The sequence below is a fragment of the Pelmatolapia mariae genome, linkage group LG7 (genome assembly GCF_036321145.2).
Source record: "Pelmatolapia mariae isolate MD_Pm_ZW linkage group LG7, Pm_UMD_F_2, whole genome shotgun sequence".
NCBI lineage: Eukaryota > Metazoa > Chordata > Actinopteri > Cichliformes > Cichlidae > Pelmatolapia > Pelmatolapia mariae.
Genome location: NC_086233.1, coordinates 40,014,460 through 40,042,416, shown reverse-complemented (window position 1 = coordinate 40,042,416; position 27,957 = coordinate 40,014,460). Strand labels below are relative to the sequence as shown.

Below are 27,957 nucleotides of genomic sequence, written 5' to 3'. Positions count from 1 at the left end.
TACTCACATGTATTTTTTGCCAGAAAATTCATTCAACACTGATTTTAATCTCTGTCCCTCTTCTTTCTCTTGCCCCATTGCCTTCCACACCTTTGTTGTAGATATACTATTTACTCCAATGCTGTTATTTTTTCCAGTAAACCTTTTACGCCTTTAAAAAAACAAAAAACAAAAAAAAAACAACAACAACAACAAAAACCGGAAAAACCACAAAAGATCCTTAAAATTCCTTCTCCATTCAAGTAAATGAAAAGGCTACAGTAAAGAAAAGTTGAAACAACCTCCTTTTTAATTTTCACTCCACTGACCACATTTTTAACGCTAAGCAAACAAAACAATTATTCGGATGTGCACATTTTTAAAGCACCTCAATAGAATTTGTGGTAAATCTAGATGAGCATAAACATGTTTTACAGTTAAAGAATATGAAACTGTTAATGCTATGAACCTTTTAAAAATTAAAGCCCCTTCTTAATTTTAGAAAAATAAAAGCATGCTCAGAATATCTCTGATTTTAAAAATGTTAAATGTTGCCAGTTAGCTATTGGAGTACATGACCATGATTACAAGTCACTGACAGGAGAGTTGTGTCATCTGTCTTCACTCCAGTGGCCCATTTTCTTTACAGCAATGGCAAATTATGGAGCCTCATGATAGTTACGTGAAGTTAGCAACATACACTTCCCATAGAGATATAGCAACACAGGCATGTTAGTGGATTATTCACCAATGAATAAGTGGATGCTGATATTTTGACAGACTAACAAACACATAATATTAATAACCTTATATGAAATATTGGTATTGGTATTAAATATTATGAAATGTGAACAAAAGGCGTCAAAATGTAACTTTTCTGCTGGATTGAGCCATTGAAATACTAGCTAAATATAACATTGTGATATGTAGCTGTCTGGTCTGTTTAAACTTATTTAGCCACTGGGATGTATGGCCTGGTATGATAAAATGGTAACTGCACAACAATCCGGGAAATGGCTAACTATTTTTTTGATGACTGGCTATAAATAAAGAGTCATAGAGGACATCTGAGACATTTTGTAAACAGACTTTGTGGTCATGTTGACTGTGTATTTGTTATGTTACACCTCAGCTGATTGCAGACACAGAGGGAAAATGGAGGACTCAAATGAGACTAAATACTTTTATAAAACTGTAATATGTATGTTAACACACTAATCATGTATGACAGTATCAGTATATATTCATTATGCAAACTCATAGTAACTGATGGCACTTGTAAAGCTTTAACATCAGTAACTAATTAATGTACATAATTTAAATGACCTGCACAAGCCTCCATAAATGTGTCCAACATTTTCTTTCTCTTTCTCTCCTACCTGCAAGTTAAAAGAAAAACAGCTACTCCTAATAATAGAAGAGCAAACATAAAGCCAGTAACGTTTTTTAAGTGGCAGGTAGTTTCAAATACAATGTTTCTGTCAGCTCAACGAGCATCAGCAAACACAAACTGTGACAAAGTTTGCTTAAGGTCCAGCTGTGTATTTCACAGCGAGAGAAAAGAAAGACAGTTAACTTCACTCAGAGATGGAGAAAGACAAGAAAGACAAAAAAGGGGAGAGGAAGAGAGCTTAGATTTAAAGGTAAGAACTGCTTATTTAACTTTGATGTTCCAAACCAGCAGTTGTACGTCACAGGTGTGAGCTAAAAAAAGAAAAACCTCCCGTAGTCACTTATGCTTGGTATTCTGAGTGCAGGAAGGCACTGTGGATGTGCCAAGGTCTGTATGGGCTATCAACTAGCTGTGATATGAACAGAAATTTTCTGTGTTCTCCAATAATCCAGAACAGAAGTGTCTTCACCTGTGCATTTCATACATATCAACAAAATACTGGGTCACCTACACATTATAATTACAGGAACTGCTAAACCATTTAAACCCATGCAATAAAGCTCTTTGGAAAGAGTTGTTCTGTTCATGTTAATGCCAGATAAGGTTTTGAACTCTGCAACTATTGAGTCAGCAGAATGTGGGCAACTTTTATGCACTTTGGGTCTCAGCACTCTGTGATCCTATTTTGTAAATTTAAATGGTCTGTCACTTCATGGCTGAGATGGTTCCAACGGACTTCCACTTTGCAATAATACCACTTATAGGTGATTTCGAAGTATGTAGGAGGAAGGAAACTGACTTGTTGCAAGGGTGGCATTTTATGTGCCAATGGGTCTAAAAAGAGCAGAATTCGAAGATTCAGAGGTGTAGCCCAATACCTTTGTCCATATAGGGTAGCTGGACTGATGTACCTCAGCAGGATTTAAACATATGTTGGTTGGGTGAATTAAGGTGCTATAGTTATTCAATATTAATGGGATAATTTGTGATTTGTGTTTGCTTTAGAGGTGAAATAAATAGAAACAGAGCTCATTATTTGTCATCACCAGCCACAATTCATCATAAAGCAATTATGTTGGAAAAAAGCTGCCTGCTTTCCAGTTTACTCTCAGCTGTGGTGTTTATCATGGAAATGGCAGATAAAACACACAGACACTAGTGACGGGAGCCAGTATATGACATTGTAGAGCAGTAATGTATTTTAAACTAACGTGTAACACAGTTAAACTCATATCTGTCATCTCTGTCACTTACAGGTGCAAGCTACAGATGACACTGTTATGTTATTAAGACATGCAGATTGGTAGATTTAATCTTGTTTTATTGCATCTTGTAATAAAACAAGTTTAAATCGCAAGGGCACACACAAGATACAATATACAGATTTCACATTATAGTCGGAGCATTTGAATGTAAGCATATGTGGTTACAGTTTGCTGAAGTAATGTATGTCAGATGACCACTGTAAGTCAATAAGGAATGAAGTATAACTAACCTGCAAGTCTGCTAAACAATACAAGATTGTTTTAATGATTATTTTTAGAGTTGACTAAAGTTTTATATTTCTGAGAACTCTGCTTTCTAAAGTTTGTCTGTATTTGCTTCATTGGATCTAAGAAGCGTAGTAAAGGGCTCCATCTCAGCTTCTACTTACATTATGTCAACTGCCTGGATCACCGTGTTCTCAGTGAATGGCGGATTTATTTCTTTTTTCAGCTCTGTTAATTGTCTCTGAATTAAAACCACTCTTCCACTGGGAGAGAAAAAAAGTGTGACACGTGACGATTTGAGCTTAGTTCTGTAATTGATCCCATTGGTCATGCTTTGGCGGAAGTCAGCTATAGCTTGGATTTAAACTGTGTCAATAGCGAGAGACAGGGAGTCTCTAAAGATTATCAGCCTCATCGGCAGCATTGATTAAGAGGATTTCAGTCTTGCTAAAACTAATAGCACAGTTATAGCTTCTGACACATTTTAAAATATTTGATCTGTGAGGATCATGTGAGGATTCATGCTGTTTTTACTAATTTCTGGACAGATATTCACGACTATGGACTTGTGCGGACATATTTTGCAGGTCTCTTCATCTGTAAGACTGCTGAAATCATTGATAAACTGCTGTTTTTATTCAGGATTATTGTAAATTAAAAAAAAATCTATATATACAATTTATTAGTTTCAATTGGGGTTTGGGGACTCATTTGCAATCAGCTACATTGCCACTGTCAGATGTTACTTCTCAGTTTTTATTTACCTTTATGTTTCCTTAAGTGTTGTATTGAAGGCAGCCATGTGGTGGCAACCTGCAGAGGGCTTTATCTATTTTCAGTCACACAGGGAGAAAATGACAGGAGTAAATCACAGTCTACTCACTCAGAGAAAAATCCAGTTCTCCTTGGAGAGAAGGGAATCTATTTACTTAGGATGTGAAAGTGACACAATGCAATTTAGAAACTGAATATTATGGGGTTTTTCTCCCCTTTTCTTTTTCAAACATAAAAGAATACAGCTGCTTGTTTTTAGCTTATCAGCAGTAGACACTTACAGGGATTAACTTACAAAGGTAGATATAGAAAATTCTATATCTCAAGTGCACATTATCCAGTCTGTCCCAAACTTGACATGCTTGACGGAAGTCCAAGTCTGGAGATGTCTATGTGCCAATATTAGGTAACACTTATGGCACCATGTAGTGGTACAGGAAATCAGCAGTAGGCAATAATCATCCCATGTACATCAAATTTTCATTGGTGGTTCCACAGATGATATACTGTGGCATGGCATATAATTAGTAGATATTCTCCAGCAACACCTAGTGTTGGGTTTAAAACATCCACATGACTACATGAAACTCCTCGCCTGCAACCCAACCGACCTGTAATATGAATCGAGTGCAGCATGAGTGGATGTGCACAGAGAAGCGAGGGCCTGATAAATGCTGTTTGCAGCTTTAATTTGAAATTAATATTTTTATGAGAAGCATATTGAAGTTTATTATCATCATTATGCAAACAAAATGACTGAGATAAAATGAACATTTTGCCACATTCAATTTTACAGTGATGTTTTTGTATTGTGAATTATAACACCCTTTACATTTGATGATCACTTTTGCGATAATCCAGTAGCCCTGTTTGGTTTCAGACAGTGATAAAGAGACACCATTTAAAGTTTTTACTGCAGCTTTTTTCTCATTGGCCATCAAAAATGATGGATTTCATGGAAAGAGTTGGTTGTAATAAGGGTATTGTGTCAGCAATGTATTTTGGCCTAACGCAAGAAAATCCAGTTGCATGATCTAAGTGCACAAGGATGACTTTCTGACTGTGAAGGTTCTCAGTCATCCAGGTCATCGTAGTCAAAGGAGTTTGCAAAGAAAAGCGTCTGGACTTCTTTAAGTTGCTTGAAGACGTTTCACCTCTCATCCGAGAAGCTTCTTCAGTTCTAAGGTCAAATGGCCGAGAGTCCCAGATTTAAACCCAGTGGGAGTATCCCCCCAAAGAGGGACAAAGGACCCCCTGGTGATCCTCTAATCACATGAGCCAAGGTGTGAAAGCGGGTGTGGGACCTAATCAGCCAGGGTTTCAGGTGTGCTCATTGTGAAACCTTGCCCCACCTTGTCATGTGAATTCCTGAGGTCAGAAGGCCCAAGATGTGAGTTAATGCCCACTCACATCTTGTCCCTCTTTGGGGGGATACTCCCACTGGGTTTAAATCTGGGACTCTCGGCCATTTGACCTTAGAACTGAAGAAGCTCCTCGGATGAGAGGTGAAACGTCTTCAAGCAACTTAAAGAAGTCCAGACGCTTTTCTTTGCAAACTCCTTTGACGACGACTTTCTGAGCTCAGTTGCCTCCTCCTCCTACAAGCAATCTGCCATGCTTACTCTGAATGCAGGCAACAGATGCTCTAAATGCACCTTCACTTGATGTTAATCAACTGTGAGCAGAGCATTTTAAGAGCAGTTTGAATGTTGACGTCATTTCAAAGTTATGCATCATTCTCAGTGTAATCTGATTCCTCCAGCTCTTTTAGAATTCCAGCTGCAGTCAAACAGGATGGACATGAATAATTCAGTGAAGAGCTGTTCAGAGGTAGTGCCGCTGCTACTTCATCGTCACTTCGTTGTGAGGCTTCAGCTAGAAGCAATTACAAAAAGGGCTTCTTTTCCAAAGTAAAGACGGTACTGAATATCCATTTTCACTAAGTTTCATGTTCTCCTTTATTTTTGGGGGCATGCCTGCTGTATGAGGTTTATTCTGGTAATGTTCAGCATTATAAGCAGTTCATAATTAATTCTAGTGATGCTGCTTTTCTTACTGTCAGAAAATCTACTAAAAGGGCAAAAAGCATCAATGAAATGATCTTAAATCTCAGGAGTTCTTTCTAAACTTGGCACTCACACGTACATGTGGAAGTATGACTATATTAATTCTACAATTTATTCAGTATTTATTCTTGGTAATGGTTAGATAAGGGTAAGGAAAAGATTGTGATCTGGTTCTCAGTAGGCTCTTTCAATCCAGACATTGAAGAGTTATGATAAAAGGTACCCATGAAAGCTACCCCAAAATTTGAGATTATAGATTACAGAAATAACGTAATGTAATAACGTAATAAAAATGTTAATTACATAACTTTTTCATTCTGTCATTAACAAAAGAAATGAATTTTCTTCTTGAATAATGGTAAACGCATAAAATATCTATTAGTGTAGAGCCCCATGCATATTAGTGTATTCTGGATGTGTATGTTTTTGGCAACATTTTAGCTTTCTGTCAGTACTAATAAATTGCCTTGTTCTTAGCCGGGTCAGAAGCAGTGTCTGATGTTCTGGAGAAATAGTTCTTGGAATTCCACCCTCACAGTTCAGTCTTGGGCTCATCAGTTAATGTCTTCCTCATGCTCATAGTTCCTCATAGTTTTTTAACCTCCTAGGACCTGGTGTCCACATATGAGGACATCACATTTTGGGTTATTTAGACCAAAATACTCAATTTTGCTCTTCAAGGGCCTGATATCCACTTACAAGGACATTATACTGCTACTGTTCTATCGAAATTTTAAACAAATATCCTTATATGTGGCTCTCATTTTTCTTAGAAACAAAAATTAAGTAAAAAAAATATATATATCTGGTAATTCTTTGTTTTTACATTCATCAGGTCCCAATCAGCCCAAATATCAAAGAGAAATTAAAAATGCATGCCATGGAAGAGTTCGGGTCTTAGGAGGTTAAAAGGCAATTTGACAAGCTGCCATATCGTTTTACTCACAAGTCCTCTCCCTGTGTTGGCTAGAATTGCTGTTGAGATCCTTTAATCAGGTTCTCCCATCTCTTCAGAGAACTTCTAAATGTCTGCTGACTTGCAGACTTGGAATTTCTTTCTTGATCAAGGGCCCTTCTTTATGTCTCCTAAAAGAGAAATATTCCTAATGTTGCTTAAATCTGTCCTCTAGGTCTCCTGACACTGACAACTACAACAACTACAACTCACCAGAAAGACAGGTTCCCATCATCCATTACCCATCATCAGCTAGCGGACCATCCTCTCCAGCTTCAGTTGCTGAAGACCAATCACAGAACACCGCAGCCTTCAGAGTCGCAGGTCAAAGCACCAGCACTTCCTGTTTGATGCATGGGTGAACTATGGAAACTGAAGCTTAAACTTCTTTTGGGGAAAAACAGTGACTGTGTTCGTTTTCCAAGAGATTTGAAAAGCAATTTTAGTGCATTGGATGGATATCTTTTTTGTGGCACAAAACTCTGTTTCATTTTTACATACCAAAGATGAACAGAGCCCATGAAGACATGTTTTTGGAGGGGATAAGACATTCACAATGCCACTCTACCACATACCCTACTATATCTTTGCATAGAAATGAAAATATTGTATAATTATCTACTACATGGCTTAACTAAGAAAAGTAAAAAAAAAAAAAAAGAGTTATTTAAAAAAAAAAGTGTATCTGAATGAAGAGAGATGAAGCTGTTGTTTCTGTTGGGACACTCTGGCTATGTGCTGGACATCAGTCTGGTAGAGAGGGTAAAGGGAAAAAAATCATATCAGACATTTTTATGATAGAAACATCAAGACTTGCACTTTATGTAGACATTTGAAATGTTGTTTTACAGATAAAAATTTCCATCGACCAAGCAGGAACACTTTGAGCGTGGTAACAAGTAGAAAAATATACAGTAACTGTTCAAACTGATCCGCATACTTAAAACAATGGAACTAAGTGAACCTCAGACAGTTATATTATAGTATTTGATTTTGAGCCTCTTTGGGTTCACTTTTATGTTATATCAGACATTAAAATTGTCAAAGTTTTCAGTTTTATTGTGCAGGTAATAACTGAGGCAGTGATGCTGATAAATGCATGGAACTTCAGCAATATGAACTCACCTCCTAATTTGATTTAGACATAAATAACATCAGCTATTTCAGGAATATAATATTGTCTCTTCAAATAAAACAATGCAGTGTAGTAGCTCCCGATGGTTACATGTCACTATCCCTCATTAAAAAACCCATCAAACTACAGATTTATAGAGGAGCCCTGGCCATTCCACCAGACTACATTGTATATTCTTCTACATTTTTCTATATTTGGCCAACATGCAATTTGCAATGACGATTTCAGTTAAGCAAGGACTTTCATACCACACACTATTTCTGTTTGAGAGCAGAACACATAAGAACACAATAGATTTTCAAGTAGAAAGTTCCAAAGTTAACAGTTTTATACATTGTATGTTTGTAGAAAGCCATGCTTGACTCATGTTTGAAACCTGTTGTTATTCAAAGCTTGGTCTGACAGTTATATTGTTTTTAAGCTGGGACTGAGAAGGTGTTTTTCATTTTGACCACTTTCTGATGGGTTACCTTTCAAATGCTTACATATCATAAGTAATGCTTAAATTAATAACTGATCATTTGTTTACATCAGTTATGAAATATTACCTATATTTTTTCCACATACTGTCATTAAAAATCAAGTTGTGCATTAAGCCAATAAATCTACAGTAGTAAATAAAAACTGGTTGACACCAGCTCTTTACAGACAGCAGAAGACAAATATGAAGTGTTATGTGAAAGAGACATTTCAAACCTGGGCAAGCTAAATTATAGGAATTAAAATGAGTTATTATACAACTATACACTAAGTAAAAAAAGCAAAAAGCAAAAATAAACAAAAAAAAGTGACATTGATTTCTTTTCCCCCTTCAACAGGTAAATGTATACCAACTCTAATAATTCCATGTTTCTGTAGGTCATCGCCTTATCTCACTCTTATTCAGCAATGGGAAATTAAGTCACTGCCCCTGTTTTGATGTTGTTCCCCTGTTCTGCCATTATGGAACCATTTTTTCACTAAATAGAAAATGCAGTTTAATTGCCTATCTTCCCAAATGTTTTCTTCTGGTGACAAATTAAATACTTTTATATGGAAAATAACAAGTGCAGGGAACAAATCCACAACTATCTCAATATTCACTATTTTTAGGGTCTTGACATGAGGTGGGAATAATGTTAGCTTCAGGTTTATTATTTTAAACTTTAATTGCAGATGAAAGAACAAGGGAATTCTGTCTTCGCCTTTCAGTGTTATCAAAATTTACATGGTAATAGGGATAATTGTCACGGGCTGTGGCTCCAGACCTTGTATTTGCAGAGAGGATCCAAAAGCAGACACTCAAGGCAGGGCAGAGCTTAACTAAAGGCAAGCAGTTTATTAAAGGCAGGACAAAAAAACAAACACACACACACACACACACACAGGGGCAAAAGGAGGCTAAGACACTAAACTGAACAGAAAGCTAAACACTAAGAACGTGGCACATAAGGCATAAAACACCAAACAAGAGGCATGGAAAACCTGAAAGATGGTAGGAAGATGAACAGACAATCCAACAAGGTAAAAAAGATACATGGCACAATATATACACACACACAAGGGTGATTAGGGAAAGGCTGTTCATCTCAGCATGGGAACATATCTGAGGTGAACGGACATAATGAGACGAGGGAAGCAAAACTGAACACATTGAACACAGGACAGGAGACTGTCAAAATAAAACAGGAAACACACTGAGACTGAGACAGACAGGCTTGACACTGGGGCCAGGGAAGAAACAGACATGGGAACAAGGCGTGCACAGGAGACAAAACACAGCAACACGACTAACACGCACAGAGGGCGAATACTCAGCAAAAGAATCATGATTGCAAAAGAAACAAAAATGCTGGATCAGTGACCCAGCACCCTGACGATAATACCTCTGTGGGACAAAAAACCAGCGTGCAAAGATGAATGTGGGAAGCTTATGACTATCCTCTGTTTTCTTTGGGTCAAAATGAAATAAAAATGTGTTTTTCTTTTCAGAGATGAGCTTCTGTTTTTCAGTATATACTGTCCAACTCTTTTCTCCAAAGAGTGAGAAAAAAAAAGGAAACTCCTGGCTGAAATAGAATTTATCCTTTGACAGAGTTTACTTGAATTCTCAGGATGATGGTATTGTTTCTAATTGTTTCCAGCATAAGCTCTTGCATTTTTATCTATGTATGTAAGTATTTATGTATTTAATATACAGAAAAACAACAACCAATAAGTTTGCTATTATGTTATTACTGTTTCCATTTTCAAACATATAAAACAGCTGATAAACATCCACTTATGTCCATTAATTAAGGCTAGTTAAATGATTGTATGTATATGAATGAGGTCAGCTGTTATTCAGTTCTCTGGTTTATGTTGTTTTCTCTTCATGCTGGAAGTGGGATATAATCTCTCATGTGTCTCTCTGTCTCCCTCCTCTTTCCTTCTGTATGAAGAGCTGCACATTACTAGCACTAATGTTCACAATTAGCAACTAGAATTGTAGTGGGTGTATAATGCTGCATGAATCAAATGCAATACTAAATCTGATATTCAAATCAAATTTCTACTGGGATTTACCAGGTGCTTGGAGGTGAGACAGGAGCTTCTTTCCAGGTCTTTTTATTCATTTGTTTACTCTGTGTCATGGCATTTTTATGTTACACTATCACAATATTTCCACGAGTGTCTGTCTGAAAATGGGAGTCATTATCACCATTTTAAACCTATAATTGCAACTGGCCTTCTACTTTGCATTCAAACATACTGTCTTCAGATGTGAAAATTACTTCCAGTGAGTCAACTAGCATCCTTTAACCTCCTAAGACCCGAACTCTTTCATGGCATGCATTTTTAATTTCTCTTTGCTATTTGGGCTGATTGGGAGCTGATGAATGTAAAAACAAAAAATTACCTGATTTTTTTTTTCCTGATTTTTGTTTCTGAGAATAATGAGATCCACATATAAGGGACATTCGTTTTAAATTGTGATAGAACACTGACAGTATAATGTCCTCGTGAGTGGATATCAGGCCCTTGAAGAGCAAAATGTAGTATTTTGGTCTAGACAACCCAAAATGTGATGTCCACATATGTGGACTCCAATTACATCAATTACAAGACTTACATCGGTTACTGTAGAAATAGTAGAAGTGGAAGAAACAACCTGAACTTTGCTGGAGAGTGAAGAAATAGCAAAAAAAGAAAAGTTTATTTCTATAGCATGTTGTCGTAAGAGAAAGTTATGAAGTTATAAAAGCCCAATTTGGAGAGTCCCAGGTAGTTGGGATGGGGTGTTGTCCCCTTTGGAGGTGATCATTGACCTTTTGATCATGTGCTTCATCACATTAGCTAAGTTGTGAAAGGGGGGGTGGTGGGGGGGTAAGAATCATTACTGTCATTGGGGGTAAAACCAATGTGAGACTTTGCCCAAGAAGCTATTGCCAGTTGCTTGAGCAGCCCTATTGGGGTCAGCTGAGGTAACATGTGACTGCTGGTTGAAGTGCCTGGGAAGGCATCTCAGACTGCATTGTAGGTGACTGATAGCTGGTCTTATAATATCAAAATACCTGGGACTTTCCACATTTTTCTTTTGGAACTCAAGAAGCCTCTTGTATGAGAGGTGAAAGATCTTTAAAAGTAAAGTCCAGCTTCCTTCTTTTTTTTCAAGGTCTTAAAACTACAAAGACACTGGATGACTGAGAACCTACCCAGATGTACACAAATGTATAGCACATCCTCACTCCCACCTATGGTCACAACCTTTGTATAATGGAGAAAGAACGAGATCATGCATAGAAGCAGTGCAAATGAGCTTTTTCCGAAGCGTGGATGGCCTCTCCTTAGGGTTAGGGTGAGGAGTTCAGTAATTTAAGAGGAGGTCAGAGTAGAATGACTACTCTCCACATAAAAAAGAGCTAATTAGGGCGGTCATAGCATCTGACTAGGATGCCGCCTGGGTGCCTCCTGGGTGAGATGTTCCATGTTAAACCAGAAGGTCCCATGGTAGACCCCAGACACGCTGAAGGGAATATATCTCGGAGTTGGGTTGGGAAGAGGAAAATGGATCGATGGAAGTAAGTTTTTCTCCCCAGATATTGTTCTACTGCATTTTCAGTGTGTTTGGGTCCGTGTCATGCTGAAAAATGAAGCGGTTCCCAATCAGGTGTTTTCCAGATTGGTTAAAAATCCAACAGTACTTGTCTGTACCAAACTACTTCCGTTATGACATGATCCCCAACACCACTCGGTTAAATGCAGCACAAAACCATGACAGAGCATGCACTCTATAAGACCTGTTGTCACTGTTTCTTAGTCCAGTTCTTGTGTAATTTGGCATACATCAGCTTTTTCTCTTTGTTTCCCTTCTTTAAGAATATCTTCTTGACAGCCATCTATCTGTCAATAACCATGATATAAGGGCTACATTTGTCTCTAAGGATTTTTCTCAAGGACATGATTTTGCCTGCCACTTCTGACTTCTAGTTTCCTCATTTTTAAGAAAACCCTGCACACTAAGTATTCAGCTGAAAGGTTTTTGGGTTGTTTTTCCTATTCCTATTAAAATCATCAGGTACAAGGGCTAAAAATGAGTGTAAAAGCCACCAATATTGAAAGAAAAACCTTGAAATACCTTCACAAAGCCAGTAACGTATTAGTTTGTATACAGGTGATTTGTATCCACAGATCCCTCCTTCATCCCTCAGATTGACAGGTATTACAAGCTTAGCTGTGTTTCTGTCAAAAAGAAGCCTTACTGCTGAATACATGGAGTGAATGCAATTTTCAGAGTTCAGATGAACTAAAAATACTTAGCAGAATGTAGGGTGAGCTCTCCGAGGCCTCACTGCTCTTAGATTATCCTTTATTTATTAACTCTATATTCTGCCCTACTTCAACTCCTCAGCAGTATTAACCCACTTTTATACACAGAACAGAAAAAAATCAGAAAGATGATTCTCTTTATTAACTGTTTGGTGAAATAAGGTAGAGGGAGGGCTGGTGGGAAGTTATCACTGGATGGTATTTATGTGGAGCAGCAGCTGGAGAAAACTGTAAACATTAAGCTAGTAAATCTTGGGTTTTATCTCATACAAGAGCTGAATACTGCTGTCTAGACTTTGCTGCCCTTGCAGACTTGTGACCTTCACAGGCACATTTCTAGCAAGTCTGAGTCTGCAAAGAACCTCAAGTTATTTTCTGTGGACTTTCACAGGTGTGCAGACTTCAGAACAATGTCAATAGTGAATCTTTATTGCAAGTTTTATTATAATAATCAGTCGACAAAAACTGAGGGAGAAAAATATTTTGCCATTTGTTATTAATTGAATTATATGTCATTTAATATGAACTTGTTTGAGGTAATAGATTTCCATCCCAGTGTAACGCAAATTTGAAAAGCAAAAAAGCAAAGGAAAATATAATTGGTATTAAGGTGCACTGCTTAAAATTTTTAATATGTATCATATACACACAAACACACACACGTATAAAAGACAGATGTCCATAGAACCAATCGGTCCATCCAGATTCCTAACTCTGCACCAAGACCAAAGAGCTTTCCAAGGATGTCAGGGACAAGACTGTGGACCTACACAAGGCTGAAATGGGCTACAAGAGCATCGCCAAGCAGCTGGGTGAGAAGGTGACAACAGTTGGTGCAGTTATTCGCAAATGGAAGAACCATAAAATAACTGCCAGTCTCCTTCGGTCTGGTGTTCCATGCAAGATCTCACCTCGTGGAGTTTTAATGATAATGAGACCAATGTTTGTAGAACCAGCCCAAAACTACTCCGGAGGAACTTGTCAATGATCTCAAAGCAGCTGGAAACATAGTCACCGAGAAAACAGTTGGTAACAGACTACGCCGTGAAGGACCGAAGGTCATACACTCAAGAAAGCACATGTACAGGCCCGTTTGAAGTTTGCCACTGAACATCGCAACGATTCAGAGGAGGACTGGGTGAAAATGTTGTGGTGAGGTGAGGCCAAAATTGAGCTATCTGACATTAACTCAAATTGCCGTGTTTGGAGGAGGAGGAATGTGAACTATGGCTCCAAGAACACCGTCCCCACCATCAAACATGGAGGTGGAGGCATTATTCTTTGGGGGGTTTTTCTGACAAGGGGACAGGACAGCTGTACTGCATCAAAGGGAAGGTGGGAAAATCTTGGCTGAGAACCTTCTTTCCTCAGCAGGCCATTGAAAATGAGTTGCGGGTGGGTATTCCAGCATGACAATGATCCAAAAAACACAGCCAAGGCAACAAAGGATTTGCTCAAGAAGAAGCATATTAAGGTCTTGGAGCAGCCTAGTCAGTCTTCAGACCTTAATCCCATAGAAAATCTATGGAGGGAGCTGAAGGTTTCAGTTGCCAAATATCAGCAATGGAACATTAATGACTTGGAGAGGATCTGCAAAGAGGAGTGGGACAAAATCCCCCATTGTGACCAACTACAACACACACGAACTCTGTGATTGCCAACAAGGTTTTTCCACCAAGTACTAAAGCACATTTTGCAAAGGGATCAAATAATTATTTCCTTCATGAAAATGAAAATTAATTTATAACTTTTTTGAAATGCATTTTTCTGGATTTTTTATTTTTTTTTTTGTTATTGTTCTGTCTCTCACTGTTCAAATAAACCTACCACTGAAATTATATGAAATTATAGACTGATCATTTCTTTGTTAGTGTGCAAATTTACAAAATCAGCTGGGGTTCAAATATTTTTTCCCTTACTCTATGTATGGCAGTGTAAATATATTTCCCATTTGTGGGACACACACCTTCCAAAAAGTTAAACTTTTGTCTCATCAGTCCACAGAGTATTTTCCCAAAAGTCTTGAGGATCATCGAGATGTTTAATGGTCTCTTTCTTATGGTGGAGTCGTGAACACTGACCTTAACTGAGCGACTGAGGCCTGCAGTTCTTCGGATCTTCTTCTGGGGCCTTTTGTGACCTCATCACTGCACTCTTGGGGTAATTTTGGTCGGCCAGGCACTCCTCTCAAGGTTCACCACTCTTCCATGTTTTCATTGCATCAGCCAGTTGTGGATAATGGCTCTCACTGTGGTTTGCTGGAGTCCCAGAGCTTTAGAAATATCTTTATAGTCTTTTCCAGACTGAGAGATCTCAATTACTTTGTTTCTCATTTGTTCCCGAATTTCCTTGGATTGCGGCATCATGGCCAGATATCATGCCACGATCCAATGAAACTGAGGAGCCATTTGAGGATGTTTTGGTCTCTTCCACTTTGTGAGGTGGGTCCTACTTAAGTGATTTCTTGATTGAGAACAGGTGTGGCAGTAGTCAGGTCTGGGTGTGGCTGCAGAAATTGAACTCAGCTTTCCAAAGATGTGATACACCACAGTTAATTTATGTTATAACAGGAGGTACAGTCACTTTTTTATACAGGGCCGTGTAGGTTTAGATTTTTCCCCCGTTAATAATAAACACCCTCATTTAGAAACTGCATTGTTTACTTGTGTTATCTTTGTCTAATATTTACATTTGTTTGATGATCAGAAACATTATAGGATATCAGGAATGGGGCAACCACTTTTTACACCACTGTATATTGTCTGTGTCTCCCTCTGTTCTCATCCTCCTTCATGGTGCATGTAGCCTCTGTCCATCTGTCAGTTTGCCTGTCTCGGACTTGCTTAGTTTATGTTTCCATCTTGCTTCTTTTTGTCACCGTTTTGCAAGCAATAAAGCTGTGATTTTAAATTATACATCTGTCAGCTGCATTTTGGGTCCACTCCCTGCCTCCCACATGCCCTGTTTCACATGACATATCCTTTTAATGCCCAATGTCTTCATTTAACTCCCTTTCTCTATAAATGAGTCTGAATGTTTAATCTGGCAAGTTCAAAAGAGCTCTATTAAACCCAGGCAGCCTCACTGCCATGTTGAAATTAAAATGTGATCTGTGTTGTGAGAGGCTTTATTTGTGTCACGGTTATCTTTTCCAGATCTTTGCTTTTCATATTCTCATCACAGTTTCTTAGAAACATAGCCTTACACAGACATTTTGGGGAAAAGATAATTAAGCCAAAAAGGAGGTATTAGTATTTATAACAGATAAATAAATTGCACACACTACCACACCTTTTGCTTGCCTACATACTTACTTTGCTTATTTGTTTCCACACCCATACACTTCAGAATCAGATCCAAAATAATTAGATTAATAATCTACATATTTCTACAAACTGATCAGCTCACACATAGACAATGAACTTTTCATTCACTGGTTCTATATGGGTTGTTTATCATATCATAATACATCTTCATCATATTACTTCCTGCTAGATGATCTGATCTAGGACAGAAGACAGCTGCTACAGTACGGCTTATGTTTTCTTAATCTGACCTTTCATTGCATTGTGCCACAACTGGGGAATGTAAAATCAATATTACATGATTTATGATGAATTATAATAATTAAGGGTTAAGTGTGGTTTATCAACTTGTTAAGTTAACCCACGTTTCACCTGCACGCTCACATGAAAGACATGGTGTTGGCAATATCTAACCAATCTAAAAGGGGATTTTCACAGATCATATGACATGGTTATATGTTCCATCTACTCCAGAAACATTAGTCAGTAAAATGCAACACTGTAAAAAGGACACATGAATGCAGAATGCAGAAAAATGTTAATGTGGTGATTTAGCACACAAAGCAGTAAAATAAAAAAAATTTATTCAAGTAAAATATTTTATGGCAGAGTGAGTGCACAGTGAGGCTATTTATTTCTGAGGCAACAGCGATTGGACCTATTTAAAGAAAGCTTGCTGCTCCTCAGCCTAATAAAGGAGAGGTGCTAATCGCTTTAATTTGTCGCAGATCAATGTGAAACTGGAAACAAAACAAATAAAGCCTTAATTTACAACAAACTTAATATGAGGTCAACAAGCAGTATAGGTGTCCTGTTTAAGGACTGTGCCTTGTGGTGCACATGGCCAAACATGCTCCTCCTCCTTCAGCATCAGCAGAGGAATCTTAGCTGTGTCCCAATTCATAGGCTGCATCCTTTAAAGGACCCGGCCCTTCGAAGACTGCAAATACCACGCAGGCCAGGTCTAGCCTTCAGATTTGCGTCACCAGCTCTTCCCGCCCCTACCACTTTTCCCTTTGGTGACAGCGGGAAATGATGGATGCCGAAATTTTAATGGCTCTCTTTCTCATCTTTTTATTAATTGAAGAGCTACGACAAATAAAAAGTCGCCTCAGTCGTGTGATTTATCTCCGACTGAGAGATAACCATGTTCAGGTCCAGTGAAAAATTCATGTCTTCATTATTTTTCCCCTTCAGATCTTTGATGTGTGTATTTTCTTGAAAGTGTTCAAAAGTTAAAAACTTTTTACTAGCTAATTAAAACTTTTCGATTAGTATTTCCAATATTTACTGTGATTTTAATATAGGACTATCCGCTCTTTTATCTTTTACAGTGAACGAGTACATTTTAATACATTTTACTCAAGTGTAATAATCAAAAAAATGTTTTGACATGTAAAATCATTTTTTAAGAAAAAGCAAAAACAGTATAAAGAATAAAATTCCTGATTTATATTTTACTGCCAAAAGCTTAGTAGAAAGTCCAAAGCCAGCGTAACCCTACTGGATTTGGTCTTTCACACACAGGGCAATATCTTTCAGGATTCAGGTCAGGATTTCTATGCTTTATCTGTGGATGCTGTACAATACAACCAAATACAGACAGAATGAAGGTAGCCATCACACTTTTCACAAAGAGTCAAGCCTTGTCCATCTTCTTTTAATGGGCATGTTTTCACTGGCATTGCTGGGTGATGGCAGAGAAAATAATTTAAATCTGCGGGAACTGTCAGTGGAGATCATGCAAGTCCTTCTGACACAAGCCTGATGCTCTTGATGTTGCCAAGGTCATCAAAGTGGATCAACAGGAAACCTGGAAAAGCTCTTCTTCCAAGGCATTGAAGAAGAAAAGGGATCAAGTTTTTCCAAACCATCCCACCCCAGCCAAACCACTGGACCTGGGCATCCAGACCTAGGTTGGTCCCAACGGTCTCCCTTGCCTGTGCTTCTCCAAGGCGGGTGTAGCTGTCCCCAGTGATGTAGATTTTGGGTCCTGTGGATTGTGAAATTAATGAACAATTTTATATAAAATGGTGTGATTTTTTTGGTAAGTGTAATATTAGTTGTTTCAATGATGTTTCAATCTAGGTGCAGTTGACAACAGATACAGTCTAAGTTCACTGTAAAACAGTGCACGGGTAGTCTAGCTCTACCAGGACGCCACATCTGTATGTGTGGTTGCAAGAAGGTTTCCTTTATCTCCAAGCACAGTCAAAAGAGTGTGGTAGATATGCCAGAGGACAAGCTATTAAATGAGAAAAGTAGGACATGATGGGACTGTAGAAAGGCATCAACTGAGCCTAGGACCAATGGTCTCAGTGCAATGAGGTACAGAACAGACACTTCCAGTCCTTTAGTGGGACTTGTGCTCACACAACCATGCGAATCATCTGCTAGAAAGAAAAACAAGTCTGTGTGAGTGCAGGAGACCTTTAAATAGATAAATCGGTCTAAATCCAAAGAAACACATGTGCTAACTATTGTGTAGAGGTAGCTGAATAGCTAAAGCTGCTAACATTGTCACAGTCATTAGCTTTGCTAGCAAGCCCACTCTCCTCTTAATATTATCTTGAAGGGATTCGTTGGTTTAGCTTAATAATAGCTTAATAATATGAGTATAGGGATTAATGCCAATCTAGAGTAAGGACATATAAGTGTCCTTATATTAGAAAGCTATTGTTACTTGGCTTTGGTATACTTGCCTTGCAGGGCTGGCTCAGTGGTGTAAATTAGCCTTTATACATTTAGTGTTTCATGTCCACTTTAATGAGCAAACCCATGTAATATTACAGAAACTTTACTTCTGTTACTGTTATTTTTTGTCACATTACACTGAAGGCATCAAATTTTAAATATGTATTTACAATATAAAACAAGAATAGTTTTATCTTTTAAATAAACATGGCATATCCGTGATAATATGTTAAACTTATTAGTGTATTTTTTGTGTGAAAAACAAATACAGTTTCTGTAAAAAATTCAGTGTGAATAAAAAATTTACCAGTAGCTTTGTTCATTAGACATGGTAATTTACAGACTATTTTTTGTAATTTTATTGATATTACATGCGTTTAAAAATGAAAAATTACAATTTTTTTTTACAGTTTACTTAGAGAAGTTGAGTCGCCTTCTTTTCAAGCTCCTTGCACTCTCATCCTGATTGGATGTGTACTCAAGACTTCATAATACAATCCAAACTTGTTTGTTAGTTTTTCCAAACAAGTTGAAATGCATGTGTCCAAAAGGATAGGCCAGCAACAAGAACTTCTGACATTCAAATATTTTAATTTATAAAGGATAATGTAATTCTGTTGTCTCGGAAAGGGCCTAATGGAGTTCACTTGTGCATTGTAAATCAGACTAGCTTTCTTTTTACAAGCTGGTGGTGAGATATTATTGCTTATGATTTTGTGGCTGTTCAACATGCAATGGTATTTTAATTTCATGACACTCACAAACATGGACATGGCTGTGGCAGACATTATTGTTATCTAGCGATCACAAACCGATTAACTATGTGACGTTGTTCCTCAGGGCACATGAAAGCCATGTCCAGCTGGCTGTGACAAGAAAAGTCAAAGGAGAGCCAGGAGGTCTGCAGTCTAGAAGAATTAGAAAAAATGCAATTGTTGGGCATTACATCCTGTTAAAAAGTCCTGAGCCAGGTTTTAAATGAAAATATTAAACTCTAGAGTACAAATAAATTTTTGAAATAAGCTTGTCAAGTAAGAGGCCAAAATGGATTGAACTTAAAGTATTGCAGAGTAGAGAACTCAAATCCAGATACATGGAAACCTTTTAGTTAATTAACATTAACTAGATTTTGGGGACAAAAATCAAACTAACTGAAACAATTTTATAACCTTGGAAAACAAACTGAAATAAAATAAAAAAAAATATAGAGGTATATATTCTGTCATGGTGTTGTTTATGAGTTTATGAGTTGTGATTCTGGACTTATTTGTTGCTTTGAAAGTATAAGGTATTTTTTGTTGTAGTTCCTGATTGTGTTATTTTTTAGTGCCTCTGCGTTTTTTTAGGTATGGTTCTCGATTTCTGGTTCATTTATGTTTGTTCACCTTCATGTCCAGTCTGTCTCTGTCTAGTCTCTGCATCCTGTCATCACATCCCTGTGTCTGTCTAGTCTCTCTGTGTTCAGTCTTCGTGAATACATTTGTAGTCCTGTACCTGTGTTTTGTCCCTTAGTCTCCCCAGTCTGTCATGTCTCCGTGTCTGTTCTATTACAACTTGACTAACTGGGCATTGATGAGCATGTTTATCGAGAACCTGGATGTCTCTTTGACTGAGTCAACTGTTTAAAAAAATCTACGTTTTATTGTAATTCCCGTACTGATTTTCCTAAATCTCCATACAAAACCTCCATACCATAATAAGTAAAAGACTAAAACTAACAATGAAACTAATAAAACTAACCTAATACTATACATTTTCAAAGAAAAAACTAAACTGAAATGAGAAACTTCACTCTGGAAACTAACTGAAACTAAACTGAATTAAAAACCAAAAAGAAAAAGTGGCATTAAAAAAATCTAATTAGAAAATACAAAATTACAGTAACTCTGTTCCAGCCACTGTACTAATATTGAATTAGATGACCGGATGAAATTACGCAAATGTTAGCATGCTAGCATGAACAAGTTAGTGAGCAGCCAGTGAGTTAAAACTCACGTTCACCCTTTATTTAAGTTAGGCTGAGTTGGGAGTAGATCTCATCAGTTAGCTCGATCCTGCTGCAATGTGACATCACTATGATGCATTTCTCCCCTTTGCTTCTTTGTGATAGTGAACAGCTGCAGCCTCTGACTGTTCATCTGACACCTAAATGAGAAGACTCACCTCCTCTGCCAGGTCTTTCAAAAGCCTATTTCCATCCTGTCAGCTGTGATTAAAGCGTAGAGTGGCGATGCCACCCCTCATTGAATTTGACCCCCTCAAAAAAAAAAAAAAAAAAAAATCTCAGTGATTCTGTACTATCATCATCTTCAGGAATCTAGTGTTTGTAATCGCTTTTTTGGTTTAAACACCTCACACTGTGCTGTGTTTTGCCCTTTTTGAGACTTGAGTGGGGTGTTTGGATCTGCTGAAATCTCAGAAAGGACTTGTACCCTAGTTTATTTTTTTCATAGACATGTAAAAATATACCTCCACACACATATTTTTCGAGCACATTTTTACATGCCTGCATGGTAGCCTTGTCAAAGACAAAGTTGCAGCAGATAAATACATTTGATCTGTGTACAGTAAATACAATGGCATAATTAAATAATGTTTTCCACATTCATTTTGTTTGCTTGAGGGTCCTTTAATTGCATTATGTATGTAATACACTATTTTCAGACATATTTGTAGTTTTGCATTTTTCATCCTTTTTAAAAATTTCATATGTATATATTTTAAATTTCAGATCATTTTAAAGAATTAAAGAATGTACTTTTGCTTTTTTATATTATTAATGAATGAGTATATACTTTTAGGTTTATTTTCCGTATATCTTTAGTCAGATAAAATCATGACTGCCAATGATGAGATCTCGGTCTCCAGTAAACATGTATGCAGAAGTGTGTCGTGGTTTTTGATCACAAATTTGATCAGTTTGGCAAAGACTAAATACATTGTATGCACATTATATTCCTAAGTTAGTTCCAAAGTTTTAAGTTATTTTGTATTTAGTTTCAGTTTTCTTTCCTTGTGTGGTTTTTATTTTTTTCCTTTTAGTTTCATTTTGGTTTACTAAAATGGTTATTCACATCTACTATTAATTTTTAGTTTAGTGGTCTTGGCGCCATGGTTTTCTATGAGTTTTTAATTTTATTAATTAACTAATTAATTAATTCTAACTCTTTTTTTTTCTTCCCATGCTTTTGACATTCTCTTATTTCTCATCATGTATAGTTTCCATGTCATGGATTTATTTATTTGGATTTTTTTAAGGTTTTGTTTAAAAAGTACATCTTTTTATTTTGATATTTCGCTTCTCATATTTGTATTTGGGTCTTCCTTTGTACAGATCTCAACATTAAGTTTTATGTAAATATAATATGGTTAATGGATTGGCTCTCTTACAGTGGTTTTCCAATCTACTTGAGCACTCAAAGCATTTTATACAACATTCACACCCATTCATACAATCACTTTTTTCTGTGCCTAAGTGCTTTCTAGCCATCATTCACACCTTCATAGTTTGATGGATGCATCAGAGAGAAACTTGGGGCTCAGTATGTTGCCGAAGGATACTTTGGCATACAGACTGGAAGAGCCAGAGAATGAACTACCAACCTTGTAATTGGTGGATGACCTGCTGTATGTCTGCAGCCATACTTGTAACCATTACAAACGTCTGTGTTTATGCAAGAAATTTGAAATCACATATTAAAATTATACTCATCTATGTATTGTTTTTTAACTTTTTTAACAATAAAAAATGCTTTTGACAGAACGATACCTTTTATGTTTATAACAAAAGCTTGGCACACTTGCTAACGTCTGACACTTGCTAAACTTAGTCATAACAATTATCACTGATTAGTCACACACTTGGGGTTTACTATAAGGTTTTAGTAAAATAATTATTTATATTAAATAATATTATTTCAGCTCTAGAGATGCTCCAAATTACTGTAACCCAAAACACTTTAGTCTAACTTAGTCAACTTACATAAGTCAACTTATTAAAAAAAACAACAACTCAGCAGTGTGTGAGGAAGAGGAGGAGGAAGAGCCTGCAGCAGCTGACAGATGGAGAGAATAGACAGACTGTCTTATTAGGTAATGTTAAAATAATTTTATCATTCCAGTGTTTTCAGTGTGGGAGAAAGTACTCAGGGCCTTCAAGTTAAACACTATGAAAGGCAGAAATAAGTTTAATATTCAGAAACCTAAAGTATGTATCAGCAGCAGAATGGACCTAAAAATAAATGTTTGTTTCAGTTCTATGAAGCTTTGAGTATTTTGGATTAGTAGCACTGCTGTGTTTGTTGTATCATATTGCTGTAATTGTTTATATGCTTTATATATTCTGAGATAAGTTGATCTATAGTGTTACATCATATTCTATAAGGATGTTATGTGTTTGTATACTTTCTGCCAAGTTTGACCCATTTAGCAGAAGTCAGCCTGTTTAAGGCTCTGATATCTATTCTGTATGACTTAAAGCAGTTATGACATGGTCTGATTTTCTCACCCAATAAAGGAATATTTAATATATCGGTCTACTCTTCATTTTATCAGAAACAGTTTTCACAGCTCGTACATTTTCATTTTACACATATATGTAAGCATTGAGCCAAATTTAGTAATGCCAACATATTAAACGAACAATATTTGTCTCTTATATATGATACATCTATATATACACTGTCAAAGATACTTGTCTTTGAGTGAAGATTTAAGGTGATAGGAAATATAAATAACTGGAACTTGAATCTTTACTGAAGCTCAGTATTTGACACAGAAACGTCTTCAAGAAACTTAAAGATGTCCAGGTGCTTGTTTTTCCAAGCTCCAGAGGTTGGAATGAAGAAAGTGATTCTGTAGACTGCTGTATACATGTAATGAGTTGAGATCAGAAGTATCTTTAACTGACTGATTGTAATCTGTGTTCCTATCTGTGAAAGTCAGAATTCTGGCTCAGTTGTAAGGGAACAAATTTTCTTTCCTTGAGAGTTCTAGCAATTTACATTTAGCCTAGTGATTACATTCAACTAGAAATTAAAACAAAAGTAGCCACAAATATTGTGGATATACCATATATTTGTTATAATCAGTTACTAAAAAAATCTGTCTATCTAATAAATTATTGACCTGACTGAATCAGCAAATTAACTCTGTTTTTCAGCCTATCCTTATGCATTTGAAACTGGGTCTGCTGGACACATTCATTCTGCAGATACTAGCCTTAGGTCCCGACTGCTAATAACAGATGGTTACTGTATAGGCGTTAAAGTAGAGGGCTATATATATGAATGCAAAAGGCATGAAAAATGCAACAGCTTCTCCCAAAACTCTCATCCTCCATGTAGCGCTAACATGATGAAATATATACCTACACACTTTATCAAACATAATGCAGGCTTCTCATTGGAGAATACATATTAACATAAATTGAATTATGCACTAAATTCATGTGGGTCTCTGTGAGGGAGTGTGACATGGTTTTGTAGATGGACTCAGGCGCAGACCAGGAGACCTTTGCAAAAGCTGGCAGTGCATTTATTTACAGTGATTTCACCAGGTGATAATACATACAAAGTGTTCGGGAGAGGGGTCTGGGGCTCCAGGGTCCGAGAGGAAGGGTCCGAAAACACACTCCACTCTCTCAGCAACAATCCCACTCCTTTTCCTCCAACGCTCCTCTCGCTCACTCACTCACTCAAAGATACAGGGACGGGTCCAGTGAAGATCTACACACACACAGAAAATCCAATTAGTACAACATCATATTTTCATATTCCATGCAGACATCTGGAGGACCAATTATGGAGGACCAAAAGAGCCACATGCATCAAAATAAAGAATTGTGCAATAAAACATGCATTACTAAATTCATTTATGGATTTAGTATTAAATTCCTTTATTTTTTAATATTATTAAAATAATTTCTTATTTAACAATTTAATTCTAAATAAAAACACTATTTATAAATCAATATTTAAATATGAACTATTAATCCATTAATAAACACTTCAAATTGAAAATGGATTTCACAGAAAAAGAATTAAACTAAACTTAAAGAATTAAACCTCATTTCAAAAATCAATTTTGAACTCCAAATTAAAAAACAGATCTTCAAAATCTTTTTCAAAATACAATTTAACAAAGAGAAATAAGTAAATGAGGGGAAAAACTCAAATATTTATTTCTGACATTTAAAACGGTGATTCCACAACTCATTTTAGGGTGATGCAAAAATCCTAGCCATAGGAAAAATACAAATCCAACAGGAAATAAAAACTAACTAAACTAACTCTGCGCAAGGAACCACTAGGGAACAAAAACCGAGGAACTGCACTCTGATAAAGGACAAGGGGAGACTGAGACAATTAGGGGAAGTGGAGACACAAGGGAAACAAAGTGGGAACCATTCATTAATATACATAAAAGGGAAGTTAGACTCAACACAGTGCACACACAATAGACTATCACAATAAAACAGGAAACGTAACTAAACTAAGGCAGAAGATTTAAACAGAGAAAAAACACAGAACAGACAGACACTGGGGCTTGACTGAGGGAAACAAAGGGATTACAAAACTGTTACATTAAAATGTTACAAAACCCAGGAAGAGCCAGAATATAACCTGAGACTACAAAGATATAACAAATTCTAAGACACTCTAAGACCTTCTAAGATGGAAAAAGGTGTCCCTCAGTCTGCTGGTTCGAGACCGGATACTGCAGTACCTCCTGCCTAATGGAAGTAGTTTGAACAGTTTGTGACTGGGGTGACTGGAGTCTTTGATGATCCTCCCTGCTTTCCTCAGGCACCGCTTCCTGTAGATGTCCTGGAGGAAGGGAAGCTCACCTCCAATTATCCACAGCAGGGCACAGAGACTTGGGTTCTGTTGGCTCTGAAACTCTGCAGGTTCAGGATCTTCTGGCTTATACTGGGCTGGCTCGAATGCACGAATATATGGTATATACTGGTGGAGTGGATGGTTGCCGCTGCACATGTTGCCTGGGCATCCCAGGCCACTCAGGTTGCTCAGGATACTCAGGCTGGTCCTATGTAGGCTGCATAGTCAACTCTGGAGGGTGGGGCTGCAGTGACGAGGTTTGGGTGCTGAGCTGCTGCAAACACTGGCAATGACAAAAGAGAGGAAGTGGGCTCCGGCAGGTGGCTAGCAGGCACTGCACCAGGTGGGTGGCTAGCTGGCTGTATGTTTAACAAACCCTTTTTGACCTCAGGTGAAAAAAGGGCATGCAATGTGTACACCTCCTTCATGCACTGGCATGCCCTGGGATCACAGCTTCCAGTGGGGGCCCTCATGGACCATGCAAGTCCCCCAAGGATCACGGCATGAGCCATGTCTTAACTTCAATATTCCTCTGTGAAATGGAAAGAACATCTTCAAAAACTTCATGGTCTGAGTAGTCTATTTTATTTGCCAGTGCATTATGTTATGAGTTGTGGATGAGAACCCCAAATGCAGATGTAAACATAGGCAGTGCCCTTTTCATATATTTCCATCAACTATCAGAAACAAGTGTTGTTGAATTTGCTCTGTACTGAGTACTGTTTATCCTCAGCTTCCCGAGAAATGTATCCATTTATTAATCTCCAGGATCCATCGTGGCCTGCAAGGGGAGGTGGTGAGCTGTTTAGTCCAGAGAGGAAAAGTCCGGTACTGCAGGTTTCAGTTTTAAATCCACACAGAGTCGAAGGATTTGAGCGCCTTCCAATAAATAAACATTTTGTGTGAAAGCAATCAGCTGAAAAAGCTTCATCATCCAGCTTCAGAACATGCAGGATCCAGACAGTAAACCTGCTCTTATTCTATCAGCTGGAAAAACACTAAAGCCAGGTTTAATTTAGTGCTATTGATCATTTCAGGGGACAAACATCACTTTGTTTGCTCATATTTATTTTTACTTACACTCATGTATATACATAAGAAGGTGCATTCTCCTGGGTAATTTAAAAAAAAAAACATCTGTAATCCATAAGTTAAACAGAAGCCTCATAAGTGTGTTATTCACAGGCAAGTGAAAATGAGCACTGTTTTGTTTTTTTTTACCTTCATTTCTACTGGGACCCTTAAAAAATGACTGGAATGAAAGAACATTCAATAGTATCTAAAGCCAGATAAAACAAAACGGATCTAGAAATTGAAATTGAATTCAAATTAACTAAGTGGTTTTATACTACTACCTTAACAAAATAAAGATGACCTAAAGTTTGGGTTAGCATGTACACTAGAAGAAGATAAATAAATCTGAATTACAGTCATGTCAAAATTATAACCACTGAACACATTTCAAAAGCAAATTTATAAGACTTCAGAACCATTTGGCTAAATCTGGGGAAACTAAAAATAAGTGAAAAATTTAAGCCTTAATCTTTTAGTAGTTTGACATATACTATATTAAATAAATAACAACAACAACAATAATAATAAAATGACCAAATTTTTCAGGTTCCGAAATACTATTACTGACTTTACATGCACATCTTCTTTGTGTGGGTCATCTGGACTTGGGTCAGAAAACTCTAGAGTTGTGATCAAATGCTCTTTTTGTGAGCTGTACCCCCACAGTCAGTACAGTACCTCTGGATATGAAAAATGGACTCCCCAGTCCATGATTCTGACCTTTTTTGGCTTTTTACTAAGCTACCCTATTCTGCTATGATTGTGTCAGTATCTCCACTGTGCTTTCAGCCAGAACTTGGCCTCAGTGGTTGCAAAAGAAAAAAAATCTTGGTAATGGTTGCACAAAGTGTGACTTGAACACAGAAGAATTTACACCTGCAACCGAGACATGCTGGATTTGTTTGAGTCTTTCCCAAAATGATGGGTGATGCAATTCAGAAAAAAAGAAAAAAAACTGCAGAAGTGCTGGTGTAGGAACAGAAGAAGTTGAAACAGGAAACAAAGCTATCAGAGAGGATTATTTTTTAATTAGCTGCAGAATGACTCATGTTTTCAAACCTTTGCATCTTCCTCACTGTCATCTGAGAATATAAAATGCTTCTGCATTCATGCATCTAATCCTGTTTTTTTTTTTGTTTTTTTCAGTTTTGGACTCTCAGTTTCTGTTTGATATTTTCTGTTTGACTTTGTAGTAGTTTTCAGTTTGAATATCACCTTTGCTCATGTTATGTTTTCGTTCTGATTTAGTATTCATAGTTTTCTTTGTTAGTTATTCTCAAGATTTTTTCCTTTTCTCCCATGTCCCCTGTGCCTAGTCTGTGTTTCTGTTAGATCTTCCATGTTTAGTCAGTTTTTGTCTTTGTGTTTACTTTGGTATTCCAGCCTATTAATCAACCAAAGACTAATACAGACTTTTCATTCATTTTAAACCCTGATGCTTAGCCTTGTCAACTCTAGCTTGAAA

At 37.1% G+C, this 27,957-nt stretch overlaps 1 protein-coding gene across 1 annotated transcript in view; it reads left to right on the top strand.

Annotated features, from left to right (window-relative positions):
- The window catches only part of LOC134632262 (chemokine-like protein TAFA-5), a 42,396-nt gene extending 35,167 nt beyond the window's left edge, over positions 1–7,229 (top strand). The window contains exon 4 of the mRNA XM_063480924.1: positions 6,833–7,229. Coding sequence (XP_063336994.1) covers positions 6,833–6,841 — 9 coding nt within the window. The 3' untranslated portion in view covers positions 6,842–7,229. The remainder of the gene's footprint in view (positions 1–6,832) is intronic.
- Positions 7,230–27,957: the final 20,728 nt, after the last annotated feature.